Source organism: Callorhinus ursinus, unplaced genomic scaffold, assembly GCF_003265705.2.
Source record: "Callorhinus ursinus isolate GAN/ISIS: 27379988/994484 unplaced genomic scaffold, GSC_fseal_2.0 scaffold25, whole genome shotgun sequence".
Lineage (NCBI taxonomy): Eukaryota > Metazoa > Chordata > Mammalia > Carnivora > Otariidae > Callorhinus > Callorhinus ursinus.
Window position 1 is genome coordinate 7391759 of NW_027397087.1, and position 15297 is coordinate 7407055.

The following is a 15297-nucleotide window of genomic DNA, read 5'->3' on the forward strand; positions in this document are numbered from 1 at the left end:
TTATCCTAGGAATGTAAATTATTAGAAAGAACTTTTATAGTATAGATATTTTATATGGTTAGTGGGTATCTAGGTGAAGAGTATAGTAAACCTAATTTTGGAACTAAAGCTTGAAAATAGGTAGGATTTTTTAGATAGGAGAGACACATTGATTTTGTTTCTTTAATGCAAATAGCAAGAAGAGAAGATGCCTACAAAGGAGACAGCTGAACTGCAAATTGCTTCGGAGGCTCAGGAAATACCAGGAATGGCTCTATCCAATTCTGTTTGTCCAGGAAACTCTTGTGCCAGGTAGGACTGCATTGGTGGGAGGGATGATGCTTATAGGAGGGCACTTAGAACCAACCTGAAGTCTTTTATAATATTAAGACTTAATGTTTGCAAGTCTCTGTCACAACATAAGCTCTGATACTGATGAGGTAAGACAAGGTACTGACATTTTTCCGTTAAAAAAAATACATGTTTCTTACAGAAACAATCAAATATAATTTTTAAATTAAAAACAAATTTTTTTAAAGTAGCCTTCACGCCTAGCATGGAGCCCAACATGGGGCTTGAACTCACGACCCTGAGATTAAGACCAGAGCCGAGATCAAGAGTCAGAGACTTAACCGACTGAGCCACCCAGTCACTCCTCAAATATAATTTTTTAAAGATAAAACCACCCATTTTTTACCACCAAGAGATTACTGCTATTAACATAAGTATATCCTTATGTGTTCTGTTTTTTGTTTTATTTGATAAAAATGAGAGTTTGCCATTTTATAATCTGCTTATACTGTTAATGTTATAACATCTATTATCAAATATACTTCTATAACAATTTTAATGACTGAAGGTTCGATCTTCTTAAAGAATGTGGATTGACAAGACTAGAATTTTTTTTTATCTAGAGTGAAGAAGATTATATTTAATGGAAAAGCCTCTTGGACTTATAAGAATTAAATAATTCTTTTTGTGGGTACTTAGGACATGTTTTAAGATAAGTTTCTTTACAGGGAGACTTCACTTGCAGAAAACTTTTGGCAAGAACCTCATTCTAAAGGTGAGTTGTATTTGACAATGTCATGAAAAACTTACCAGTAACAAACACATTATGTAATATGTGGTAAATATTTTTCTTAATTATGGTAAAGGGAGTTGTAAGAAGACAGGGGGAACTAAGAGATTATCATATCTTTGAATCATGGAATTCAGTTATAAGCATATGATTTGAGATAGGATAGGCATTTAAAAGAGTATTTTTGTAAGATTCCTCAGTGCTTTGAAATGTTTAGTTTAAATATAAATTTAAATTTATATTAACTACCAAATACTATCTTCCACCTTAGCAGTGTACACTGAGCTAAACCTATCAGTAGTATCCAGCAGCCAAGAAAGTAGTTTTTCAGAAGAAAGAAAAAATGTCTAAAACTAAAGCTATATAGGGGCACCTGGGTGGCTCAGATGGTTAAGCATCTGCCTTCAGCTCAGGTCATGATCCCAGGGTCCTGGGATGGAGCCCTGCATTGGGCTCTCTGCTCAGCGGGAAGCCTGCTTCTCCCACTGCCACTCCCCCTGCTTGTGCCCTCTCTCTCTCTATCTCTCAAATAAAATAAGTAAAATCAAATCTTAAAAACAACTAAAGCTATTTATACTCAGATTTATTCTTTTTTTTTTAAGATTTTATTTATTTATTTGACTGAGAGAGAGAGAGCAAGCAGGGGGAGTGGCAGGCAGAGGGAGAGGGAGAAGCAGGCTTCCCAGCTCCCCATGGAGCGGGGGAAGATTATGCTTTTTTGAACGAGTCTCTCTCTTTTAGAATTACATCCTGGAATATTTACAAATGAAGTGATATGATGTCTTAAATTTGCTTTAAGATAATTCAGAGTTGGGTTGGGTTTGGAAAGTAGTGGTAGTGGTGGGGAATAAAGTATGAGACACAATCATCCATGTTTAGATAACTTATTAAATGATCTCTACTTTTATATGTTTGAAATTGTTCATTATAAAGAACAGATTACCTTTCTGCTTCCAAACAGCACAGAATATTAATTGACCTAGATGTCTTGAAAAATAGGCATTTACTCTTAAGATCATCAACCTGTTCTCTTTTTCTATAGGTCCCAGTATACCTTTCTCCATTTTTGATGAGTTTCTTCTTACAGAAAAAAAAAATACCAGGTTTGAAGTTTTTTGTTTTGTTTTGATACTTAAAAGTCTTCTGTTATTATAAATGAGGATGCAATAAGGGTTACTGTTATCTATGTGAACAGAAAAATAAGTAGGGTATTTTTTTTTCCAGTCATCCTGCAGATCCCCCACGGGTTTTAGCCCAACGAAGACCCTTTGCAATTCTCAAGACTTCAGAAAGCATCAACTCAAATGAGGATGTGTCTCCAGATGTTTGTGTAAGGAACAGTATTCCTAAGTTAATATAAGCAGACTGATGAATTGTTTCATTCAATTCTCATAAAGTTCGGGTTAAAATTAAAATCACTGGCTTGGGGCGCCTGGGTGGTTCAGTCAGTTAAGTGTCTGCCTTTGCCTTGGGTCATGATCCCAGGGTCCTGGGATCGAGTCCTGCTTTGGCCTCTCTGCTCCGCGGGGAGTCTGCTTCTCCCTCTGCCTGTCACTCTGCCTACTTGTGCGCTCACTTTCTCTGTCAAATAAATAAATAAAATCTTAAAAATAAATAAATAAAAATAAAAACACTGGCTTAAAACTTAAGCACATGAAAAGATGATTAACGTCATTATTCATTAGAGAATGTAGATCCACAACCACAGTGAGATACTACTTCACATGCACTGTGATGGCTATAATCAAAGAAAATAACAAGTGTTGGTAAGGATGTGGAGAAATTAGAACGCTCATACAGGGTAGGGTTATAAAATGGTGCAGCCACTTTGGAAAACAGCTTAGTAGTCTCTTAAAATGTTAAACATAGAGTTACTATATGTATGACCTAGCAGTTCTCTCCTAGGTATATATCCAAGACCATTAAAAACATGTTTACATTTTTAAAAATACTGTACATGAATGATCATAGCAACATTATTTATGATAGCCAAAATATACTAGCATATATGCTATAATTTCACTTGTTATAAAACCCCTTATTTATTTATTATTATTTTTTTTTAAGTAGGCTCCACACCCAGCACGGAGCTTGAACTCATGACCCCAAGACCAAGAGTCATGTGCTCCACCAACTGAGCCAGCCAAATGACCCTAAAACCCCTTTTTTAAGTACATGCACTTAAATGTATGCATGTAACCTACCAGATGTGTATGGTAACAACTGTTGCCTCTGGGGAATAGAAATTGGAGGGGAGATAGGGGTCAAGTGCCAGAGGGAGACTTTTCCATTATATATCCTTTTCAACTAGTTGACTTTTTAAACCATATACATGTATTACTTTGTTTTTTGTGTTTTTTTTAAAGATTTTATTTTATTTTATTTTATTTTATATTTTATTTTATTTTATTATTTTATTTTATTTATTTTGACAGAGACCCAGCGAGAGAGGGAACACAAGCAGGGAGAGTGGGAGAGGGAGAAGCAGGCTCTCCGCAGAGCAGGGAGCCCGATGCGGGGCTTGATTCCAGGATCCTGGGATTATGACCCGAGCCGAAGGCATATGCTTAACAACTGAGCCACCCAGGCACCCCAACATGTATTACTTTGAAAGACAAAGGGGGGGCACCTGGGTGGCTGATTCAGTTAAGTGTCTGACTCTTGATTTCAGCTGAGGTCATGATTTCGGGGTCCTCGGGTGGAACCTCCTGTGTCAGGCTCCGCGTTCATCCAGGGAGTGTGCTTGAGATTCTCTCTCTTTGCTTCCTCCCCCTGCTTGCACATACACGGTCTCTAAAATAAATAAATAAATCTTTGAAAGACAAAGGAATATTTTAAAAATTTTCCATTTTTTTATACTTTGTATTCCATATTTTCTATTGTGACTGTGAATTATCTTTAAGAAATAAAATACAAATTCAATATATGGTATAGAAGAAAACTTAAAAGCTAGGAGGATAGCAGATTATCAGAACATTTTCTAGGTCAAAGCCAGAAGAGAAATATTATTCCTCTAGTTCTTAGGTGAAATTGGTTGGGCAAAAAATCATTATCCAGTATTTTTCCTTTGTGTGGAGAATCCTCATAGTATATTTTTTTGATAATACATAGTTTGCTATTTTCATGATATAAAACTTTTTTCCTCAGATATTATGATGTGCTTTTTAAAATTATCTTTCCTAGAGATTCTAATATGCTACTTCTGTACCCTACATTGAAAATCACTTACCTAATGTTTGTCTCTCTGAGTAAAAAAGGTAGGTCCTCCATATTCTCACTGAAATATTTCAGCTGAACTTTATGTGTTTTTTATTTCAGGATGAATTTACAGGAATTGAGCCCTTGAGTGAGGATGCTATTATCACAGGTTTCAGGAATGTAACTATATGTCCTAACCCAGAAGACACTTGTGACTTCGCCAGAGCAGCTCGTTTTGTATCCACTCCTTTTCATGAGATAGTGTCCTTAAAGGATCTCCCTTCTGATCCAGAAAGACTGCTGCAGGAGGAGGATCTAGCTGTGAAGATCTCTGCGGACCAGCAGACTGCTTGTGGCACCATCTACAATCCAACTCTCAGCGTCAAGAAGCTCAGGTGATTGTAGGTTGCACACACCAGATTGTTTGAGTGATCTCTTACTCTGTGTGTGCTTGTCAGAGCGATCATTTATCAGGTTCTCACTACCTGCCAGGTACTGTGCTAAGTGCTTTACATGACAGTAGGACTCCCCCTGATAAAGTGGTGGTGGGATTTGGTAATTGATTTGAGTATGAGGGTTAGAAGAAGTAAATTTTGATGGTTATGAGACTGAGAGCGCCCGGAGGATTCTGGTGTCTTTGAGAAAACTTGGCAAAGTATACCTGATGGGGAGACAGGAGGCATTTTGTTTTTCCTTTAATATTACATTTTAAATAATGGTAAAATAGCTTGATACTAATTTCAGATAGGCAACTAGAAGTGTACTTTTTTTTTTTTAAGATTTTATTTATTTGAGAGAGAGAGAGATCATGAGCTTGGCGGGGGTGGGGGGGGTGGCGGGCAGAGGGAGAAGCAGAGTCTCTGCTAAGCAGGGAGCCGGATGTGGGACTCGATCCCACGACCCTGGGATCATGACCTGAGCTGAAGGCAGACACTTAACCCACTGAGCCACCCAGGCGCCCAGAAGTGTACTTTTTTAAAGTATGTTTTAGGGGCTCCTGGGTGACTCAGTTAAGTATCCGACTCTTGATTTCAGCTCAGGTTATGATCTCAGGGTCATGAGAGGCCCCAGGTCAGGCTCCATGCTTAGCGTGGAGTCTGCCTGAGATTCTCCCTCTGCCTGTGTCCCTCCCCCTGCTCTCTCTCTTTCTCTCTCTCTCAAAAATAAATAAATAGATAGATAAAATCTTTATTTTTTTTAAAGATTTTATTTATTTATTTGACAGAGAGAGAGAGAGAGACAATGAGAGAAGGGAACACAAGCAAGGGGAGTGGGAGAGGGAGAAGCAGGCTTCCTGCCAAGCAGGGAGCCCAATGCAGGGCTTGATACCAGGACCCTGGGATCATGACCTGAGCCGAAGGCAGACGCTTAATGGCTGAGCCACCCAGATGTCCGTAAATAAAATCTTCAAAAAAAAATAAAGTCTCTTTTAACGGAGAGGTGGAAATGAATAAAGAATGGTATGAAGGAATCGCATAGAATCTATATATTTAAAAGTTGGCTAAATGAATGTTGGTTTTAGGAATATTCTTTGATTTGCCAATTTGTGCTTTTAAAATTGCATTTTCAAATTTTTGTCCAATAAACTTTTTATCACATTTGCTTAGCATGTATTCACCTTGAGTGATTTGGGTTTCCCTTTTTCTTTCTTGATCTTTTCTTATTAAAGAGTAAAATGTCTAGAGAAAGGATAAACAAGAAAAAAGTTAGTATCTTAGTCAATGTTTCTCAGTAGTTTAGAATAGATGTAGATTAGGCATTTGCTATAGATTCGGTAAATAAAGCATAAATTTAGAAAATCTAATGGTGAGCATTGCCTGTCAACCAGGGTAGATAAATTCTGATTATGAATCTATATCTGTTTCAGGAAAATAATGGACTTTGAAAATTAGACTAATGAATATCAAATAAAATAACAAAGATAAAGTGATATATGTTATCCCTATGAGGACTGACTTATTTGTGGTTCTTTCAGCCCAATTATTGAAGACAGCCGCGAAGCCACACACTCCTCTGGGCTCTCGGGGTCTTCTGCCTCAGTTACAAGTTCCTCCTCCATCAGATGTCTTCAAATTCCTGAGAAACTGGAGCTTACTAATGAGACTGCAGGTAGCTTCATACATACCACTTGTAAGCAAACCTCTACCTCCATGTCTACTGAACACTTATTTATCTCAGCAAACTGAGCTATGTGGTTTTTTTCTATAGAAAAGTTCCCATAAATTGTGCAATTTCTAGAATGAATCAGTATTAACTGAACACCATAAAGACCTGAAGTAGATGAGTTTTGTTAGGTTAGCCGTGTTGATTGTGCAGTCCTGTGTTTTTTCCTCTCCTCTGTTTATAACACCCATTTTAGGTTTGGGGGGTGATGGGGTTTGTTGACTTTTTTTTTTCCCCCAGACAACCCTACTCAGTCACCCTGGTGTCCACAGTATCGCAGACAACTACTAAAATCTCTAATGGAGCTGAGGGCCTCTGCAGAGTTTTTTATAGAAGATAGACCAATGCCTAAGTTGGAAATAGAAAAGGAAATTGAATTGGGTAAGTATCATTGAACGCATGGGGTTTTTTTGTATGACACTATACAAGTAAGTGATTATTTGTACTTGAGCTTGATGCTTGAGCACAGTAAGTATTTTTAGATTAGAAGAAACAGCATTATAGGGGCACCTGGCTGGCTCAATCAGTAGAGCATGCAACTCTTGATCTCAGGGTCATAAGTTCAAGCCCCACATTGGGGGTAGAGTTTACTTAATTAAAACAAAACAAAAAAACTGATGTAAAAAAACAAATGAAAAAGAAACAGTATTATAGAGGTTGATACATTGATAAGTTCATGTCCTGGTAACAATATGGATTCTGTCTTCCCCTCTTTCAACTTTTAACAAATGATTTTGAAAAGTATTCTAACTGACTGCTCACTGGCAGATATAAAGTACCTTTAGCCCTTAAACCAGGAGGTAAAAACTAAGGTGCTGTACATATTCACAGTGATTTTTAAATGGAATCAAACCTTCTCAACAGGTAATGAAGATTATTGCATTAAACAAGAATACCTAATATGTGAAGATTACAGATTATTCTGGGTGACACCAAGAAACTCCGCAGAGTTAACCATAATAAAGGTGGGACTGATTCTTTGTCATTTCAGTTACCTTTTAAAAAAATAATGTGGGTTGAAGCAGTAACTATGGCCCCATGGTACCATCAAATCCTTTGAATAGTCCATAAGCTTCTTGATAGAAAAGTCGGTGAGACATCAAAAAATCACTCAGCATTTTGTGCCAGGATCAGATATCAAAAAGGAGAGGCAATCGTGTAAATCTCTTAATATGTCCAAACATACTAAATATTCTATTAATTCTATCTTTTTGAAGAAATATCCTGAAATTTTCTGGCCTGCTCCAATCTGGACAGATTACATTCTGGGACACACACACACACACCTTTTGACATTTCCATTCACCATTATCCTAGGGAATCACATTACCTCTTTCTTATGTTAGACGCCCAGTAATATTGGCTCCCATTTTTATTTCTTTTTGGTTTAAGCCCTCATATTTTAGTAGCCTCCCGAGAAAGGATGCATGGGATATAAATTTTTTTGAAACCTTTCATGTCAGAAAATTTTTTATTCCACATCTTTACTTGATTGGTAGTTTGGCTGGGTATTAGAATTCTAGGTTCAAAACTTTATTTCCTTAGAATTTTGAAGATAAGGTTCATTATCTTCTGGCTTGTGGCCTTTCTTTTTAAAGTCTTTTGCCATTTTTTGTGTAAGACTATTTTTCCCTCTCCCTGAATCCTTGTAGAATCTTCTTCTGTTTATCCCCAGAATTGTCCCAGTATTCTGAAATTCCACAAATACATGTTTTGGTGAAAATCTATTATTGCCCATATGCTAGACACTGGATGGCCATTTCAACGTGGAACTCCTTCAGTTTTGAGAAATTTTCTTCAAAGAATAAATTATTTCTTCTTTTCAGTCTTCTGTTCTCTCCTTCTAGAATTCCTTTTATTAGGATATGGGGTGTCTTAGAGATCCTTTAAAAATCTTATCTTTTTTTCTCCTTTTCTATCTCTTTGTCTTTTTGCTTTACTTTCTGCAATGTTTTGTCAACTTTATTTTCAGACGTGTTATTGGGTTTTTCATTTCTTTTGTCGTGCATTTGATTTGCCAGAGCTCTTTTTTATTCTCAGAATTTTCTTCTTTATAACATTCTGCACTTCATTTCAAAGATGGAATATTCTTTATTTCTCTGTGTGTATTTATGATGCTTTAAACTTTTTATCTTCCTGCATCATCTGTTTCCTTTTGTCTGTTTTGAGCTCTGTCTTTCATATTAGAGGCTTTCTTCAAGTCTTTGACTCTCTATTCATATTTAAGTGTGGGACTCTAAAAGCTAATTGAAAGCTCTGTGTATACAGGACCTGGACAGCTGTTGGGCCTCACTGTAAGAAGATCTTGCTTAGCCATTCAATAAAAGTCCTCAATCTTTGAGGTCTTTTCTTTTGAGCTGATCAGATCCTTCAGAGAAAACTTCTAATATCTTTTCTGGAGCATATAATCCTGGTTGCTAGCTTCTTGGAAGCTAAGTGGGAAAATTAGTCTGGAGACTAGAGGGGCAGACAGGTGCATCTTAACATTTGATGTATAAACTACCCCCCAACCCTGGTTAACAGTGCCTGGCGACCTCTAGCCCAGAGCCCTTCTGCTTTATACTTTCTAAGGGTAAACTTCTGGTCTTCTAGAATGGAGGAGAGGCAGGGGAATCTGGGGTTTAACTTTCTCCTTAATATAGTTCAATCACTCCTGTGGTAGCCCCACCTCTACCCTTCTCTAGGTAATTGGTGCCATCAGTTTTATACTGTGGGGAGATGGTCTTGTACTGTAAATTTGGTTGTTCTCAGCTTACTCTACTGCTAGAATCAGCTTTCCTTGGTGAGCTAAGTGGATTGTTACCTCTTACTGTTCTCTTTCCAGCTTCCAGAATTTGTTGTTGCTATGTTTTTTATTATAGATTTATGACTTTTAAAACATTCCTTTACTATTATTTCTGTTGGGGTATCATAAAGGCTGGAGGGAATGTTTTCAACCTGCCAGCCATAACCAGAGATTCTAATAGCTTTTATTTTTAAAATTTCTTACAGGTATCAGCTCAACCTGTCCCATGGGACTTTTATATCAACCTCAAGTTAAAAGAACGTTTAAATGAGGAGTATGATCATTTATGCAGCTGTTACCAGTACCAAGATGGTTGTATTATTTGGCACCAGTATATAAACTGCTTCACCCTTCAGGTTTGAATAATATAAAAGCATATCATTTAAAGTCCTTAAATAGAGAGTTTGTGCTCCATTTAGCAAGGGAATTTAGTGCAAGATTCCTGCTAACCTTCTAGAAATAGACCAATTAAATTATAAACTAAAAGCATTGATCATTTTCCTTTCCCAAGTTGTTTTTTTTTTTTATTTTTTTATTTTTTTTTATTTTTATTTTTTTTTAAAGATTTTATTTATTTATTTGAGAGACAGAGAGAATGAGAGAGAAAGCACATGAGATGGGGGGAGGGTCAGAGGGAGAAGCAGACTCCCTGCTGAGCAGGGAGCCCGACGCGGGACTCGATCCAGGGACTCCAGGATCATGACCTGAGCCGAAGGCAGTCGCCCAACCAACTGAGCCACCCAGGCGCCCTCCCAAGTTGTTTTGACCAAAAACTTCTTTGGTATTTTTTTTTTAACTTTTTATTATGTCAATTTTCTTTTTCTTTTCTTTTTTAAAAAAATTTATTTACATAATCTCTATACCCAAGAAAGATGGGGCTCGAACTCACGACCCTGAGGCCAAGAGTCACACACTCTACTGACTGAGCCAGCCAGGCACCCCTATTATGTCAGTTTGCAAACATGGACAAAAATAGACAGAATTGTGCAATGACCCAGTCATCTAACTATGTTCATCATCAGCTCATGGCCACTCTTATGTTAAATTCCTGGTGTGATAATTCCAATATTCTTTCCATGTCTGGTTTTGATATTTGCTTTGTCTCTTCAAATTGTGTCTTTTTTAAAGATTTATTTATTTGAGAGAGAGCACATGCACGTGTGTGAGTGGGAGGAGGGGCAGAGGGAGAGAATCTCAAGCAGACTCCCTGCTGAGCCCAGAGCCTGAGGCAGGGCTCCATCTCACCACCCATGAGATCATGACCTGAGCCAAAACCAAGAATCAACACTTAACTGACTGAGCCACCCAGGCGCCCCTAATTTTTCCTGATAGCCAGACATGAAGTACTGGGTAAAAGGAATTGCTATAAATAGGCCTTTAATAATGTGGTGATAAGGTGTGAAGGGAAGGAAAGCATTGCATAATTCTGTGCTTTATGTTCTTTTATAGTGAGCCTATGCCTCTGGACTGCACCTCACAAGTATTTCTCTTCCCTTAGGTGGGACATGATGGCTAGAGTGGGCTGGAGTTGGGTATTTCCTTCCCCAGGTCAAGTAGGCTCAGATAATACTCTAGCAGGTTAGTCTCCAGTTAACTAGTTTCTCCTGACGACAGAGCTTTTTAAGAACAGAGTGCTCTGCCCTGTTTCAAAATGGTTCCTCTCTCCCTCCACCTCTAGAAGCACAAGGAGCATTTTTCTCCAACATTTGCTGTGAGAACCTGATCTAGCTCCTAGACATAAAACTCACAGAAGTGTGAGGAACCCCCTCCACCACCACCACCATGCTTATAGATCCTAGAAGAGTTGATTTTTCAGTCTGTTCAGCTTTTTATTTGTTAGGTAGGACAGAGTGGTAACTTTCAAACTCTTTACATAAGGAATGGTCTATTTTTGCTACTCTTGTTTTATCTATGCTATCTCCCAGTAGATTATTTTTAGAACCCAAACACAATATATCATTTTATTCTTAGGAATGTTCTTTTTTTTTTTTTTAAGATTTTATTTATCTGAGAGAGAGAGAATGTGTGCATGCGTGTGCGTGCCAAGGAAGGGGAGGAGCAGAGAGGGAGGGAGGGAGACAGACTCTGTGCTGAGTGTGGAGTCTAATGCAGGGCTTGATCCCAGAACCCTGAGATCATGACCTGAGCCAAAAGCAAGAGTTGGCCGCTCAACTGACTGAGCCACCCAGGTGCCCCTGGAATGTTCTTAAGAGGTGTTGTTGCATATTTTGATGGTAATATGAATTTTCTAAAAAGGTTGGAATGAGGGTATTTTGAAACTACCATTTATAGAGCACCTATTATGGTCCTGGCTAATCCTCGATGCTCTTCATTCAATAAATCCTTATAGTCTTAGAGGAGAGCAGTGTTGTTAGAACTGGGACGAAGACCCAGCCTGTGAAAGAGCCAGATCCTAGTAGAGAACAAGGAGTACAAAGCGGCAGGTGGCAAGGTACTGGGTGTAAGTACAGTCACCGCAACTTAAGAAATAGTGAATTTTCTGTCCTTTGTTTCTAGGATCTTCTTGAACACAGTGAACTTATTACCCATGAAATAATAGTGTTGGTTATTTATAACCTTTTGACAATAGTGGAGAAATTGCACAGAGCAGAAATAGTCCATGGTGACTTGAGTCCGAGGAGTCTGATTCTTAGAAACAGGTTGGTCCTTTTCATTCTCTTAAAATTCTGTCAACTTTCTCTTAAAATATGGACAGTTTCCATTTCCTTTTGCCTCTCAATAAGTGCCATATTGAGGAACACAGTATGTTAAAGTATTTGCCATCTAAAAGTCAATAATCAAGGGGAATAATTTAAAAGAGTTCAAAGAAAAAAATACATTGAGGAAATACATTAATTCAGAAAAAAAAATTGACCACTCTGAGTATTGTGATGATTCCTGGCAAGAAGAGATATAAAATATGAAGATTTGGAGGACTGTGAAATAGATTGTGTAGTCTTTCTTTGAGTGGGACCAGTGCGGATCGAGTGAGGATGCTAGCAAAACCAAGGCACTTCTCAGTTTCAAAACCAAAGCTTAAGTCAGGCCAAATTGAGGTAATTGCCAAGAGAAGTGGCTAAACCAGAGTGCAAATGCAAACTATGCCAAGAAAAAGGGCTTAGTGTTCAAATTAAACCCAGTTTAGCCATCAAATGCAAGGGGTGAACACAGAGCAGCAAATAAATAGTTTTATGATGGCCAAAAAATGTTGTATCTTGTGCTATGGAAAAATGGGAGCAATTGTAAATTTTAAAGTAAAATATATCATTCTGTGCTGTGGAGGTATGTGATGGGACTAGTCAAAGCCTATATTTAAAAATATAGCATCTATCACTGATACTAATCAGGGATTTGAGGGAACTGAGGAAAGCAGAAACAAGGAACATAAAAATCATTCATTCTTTTCTCTCACATAAATAGTTATATGTCTCCTTGGAGAGTAGCTTTATTGCATGGGATAGATAAATCCAAGGAAAATATAATTAATAGTGAGTTAGTGTTATTAGGTTTTCTTTTGTTTGTTTGTTTTGGGGGTTAGTAAATAATGGTTTGCATTACAGATAAGAGTAAGAGAGAATATGGTGTTCGTTTAATAAAAACAGGATAGTTTATAGTATAGGTGGCATCTTACACAAAAACAGCCTTATTGTTATTTCAGTTAAACTCTTGAGAAGGAGGAATCTGAATGACACTTGGAAAGCCTAATCTATAGTAGTGAACAAGAAAGGCTATGACATCTATAAAAGCTTAATTTCTTCCATAATTCTCATCAGTGTGTAAATCATTGCTGTTATCCATATTGGTGTGTCTAGTATAAGACAGAGGCTTGTACTCTACTTCCAATACTTGTTTTATATAATAAATATAATATGATAAATATTCTGTGGTGGCTGTACATTATGGTTTAAATATCCTTGTGTCACTAGGCTAATCTCAACATTCCCCACTTAGCTGGACACTGCCAGGGCTCTTACAGTTGCATTTTCATAGCTAGCCACTGGAGGGAGCTGTTGGTATAGCTAAGACACACCTGCAATACCTTTTTTTTTCTTTTTTTTCTCTTTTTTTTAAAGAGCAGCTCTGCAGCTTCTTTCATGGCCTATTTTTATTATCTCTTTCTCTTAAATCTGGGCTAGAATCCACGATCCCTATGATTATAATAAGAATGATCAAGCTTTGAAGATAGTGGACTTTTCCTACAGTGTTGACCTCAGGGTGCAGCCTGATGTTTTTATCCTCAGCGGCTTTCGGACTGTACACATCCTGGAAGGACAAAAGATCCTGGCTAACTGTTCTTCTCCCTACCAGGTAAGTGTAAAACAAGACTGAGCAAACATGGAGAGGGTTTCTTAATCTCTTTCTTCCATAGATAAACCATGAAAGCTAGTGTTTACTGATATTGTCTCCCCTGGAATAGATGACCTAGTTTTCAAATTTCACCAAGTCAAGCAAAATATACCATTTTTCTGTCACAGCATTGAAGACTGTACACATACACGTGCAGACACATGACTAACTCAGTAACCTAAGTGTCAGGGCCATTTCTATCACTCATCTGTGTGATCTTTTGTAAGTAATTTTCTGTAATCTTTGCAAAATAAGGATAACAATCTGCTCTGTGTGTATCAGAATTGTTGTGAGGATTAAATGAAATAATGTATATAAAAAGAACGTTACAAGAGTAAAGTACTTTGTATGGTAGCGTTATATACAAAATCCCTTCTGACTCCTCTCTGGACGTTTGGCATTTGCTGATTGAAAATGTATCATGAACTTGAACTTGTCATGTGGACCACGTTTAGATCACAGCTAGAGTCCATGCACATTCAGTAGGTCTACAAATTTGAATTTGACAGTCTGTATATTTTTGTTCTTCAGGATAATTTTGTTCTCATCTTTTGTTCTTAAGGATAATTCCTAGAGTTAGCTCTATTGATCACTTCTTTGGGGAGCTTCTCCCTTTATGGTAAGGGTAGGGAACAGTCTACTAAAATGTATGTCATAAGATAAACTTAAACACTATAATAACTTTAAACTTTCTACATAAATAGATTGCCATGATAGTAGCAGAGAATTATTTTAGCTGATGGTGCTTTTTGTGATTTCAGGTAGATCTGTTTGGTATAGCAGATTTAGCACATTTACTATTGTTCAAGGAACACCTACAGGTCTTCTGGGATGGGTCCCTCTGGAAACTTAGCCAAAATATTTCTGAGTAAGTATTGGCGATTTCAGGGTCTTTGCCTATCCAGATAATTTTCTCTTACTCTTGGGTGCCCTCTGCTTGGGCAGCCTTAGTTTTGTTAGTCCAAATGCCATGATTCCATTAATTTCAACCAGTTTTCACTAGAGTGTCAGTGGAGCATCTAGTGCAGAACAAAGGAATTGCAAATTAAAAATAATCAAACTATTCAGACTTCAGGACATCATTCTGGACCTCGATGTATCCTATAGACTGTGACTGGTACAGAAGCCTCTCATTCTAGAAGTGTTAATAGAAACATTTTGTGAGAATAATTTTATAATCAACTGATGTTAGTCTTATACCTCTTTTTAATAGCTATTGTTATCAAAGTTAACAAGCATCTCTTGAGAATTGAATTTCTAAATTATATACTAGTTTTAGGCTATTATTTATTTAATGAATGGGTAGAACCAAAGCAGAGAACTGAGTCTCCTCGGAGAAGTAAATGCTCCCTTAATAAGAGCTGCTTGGTCTCAGAACCGTAGTATTCCCTCAAGCCTACTTATAAAACTTATTAAATATCCCATGTTCTACTTTAGCTTATCATAACTAATAACTTCCCAGAATAAGCTCCCCATCTGTCAACTTATTTGTATATTCTTTGGCTTAAAAAAAGAAAAAACAGTGTTGGGAATTTAACACCCCTTCTCCCAACAAGTGAATTGTATTTTTTTCTTTATTTAATTCAGAATTTGACCAGTCTTATTTGTCTCTGAAACATACTTTATTAAAAATAGGCTTTAAATATAATGTAAGACCTGTAGATAGATTCAGGTATCTCCAGTGGGCTGTGGTCCTAAGTGGGTTGAACACAAACAGAAACAGGTAGGGTCAGCTGGGGTTTCC

General features: G+C 37.4%; 1 protein-coding gene across 5 annotated transcripts in view; it reads left to right on the top strand.

The window, feature by feature from the left end:
* The window catches only part of BUB1B (BUB1 mitotic checkpoint serine/threonine kinase B), a 55411-nt gene that overhangs the window by 33139 nt on the left and 6975 nt on the right, over positions 1 to 15297 (top strand). For 3 of the 5 annotated variants that reach the window (XM_073876786.1, XM_025884598.2, XM_073876788.1), the window contains exons 11-22: positions 176 to 291; positions 999 to 1045; positions 2103 to 2163; positions 2285 to 2390; positions 4379 to 4653; positions 6234 to 6388; positions 6662 to 6802; positions 7286 to 7386; positions 9413 to 9562; positions 11724 to 11866; positions 13343 to 13514; positions 14315 to 14421. In XM_073876786.1, the coding sequence (XP_073732887.1) occupies positions 176 to 291; positions 999 to 1045; positions 2103 to 2163; positions 2285 to 2390; positions 4379 to 4653; positions 6234 to 6388; positions 6662 to 6802; positions 7286 to 7386; positions 9413 to 9562; positions 11724 to 11866; positions 13343 to 13514; positions 14315 to 14421 (1574 nt within the window). The remainder of the gene's footprint in view (positions 1 to 175; positions 292 to 998; positions 1046 to 2102; positions 2164 to 2284; positions 2391 to 4378; positions 4654 to 6233; positions 6389 to 6661; positions 6803 to 7285; positions 7387 to 9412; positions 9563 to 11723; positions 11867 to 13342; positions 13515 to 14314; positions 14422 to 15297) is intronic. The other 2 variants (XM_025884599.2, XM_073876787.1) reach the window with 1 other exon arrangement.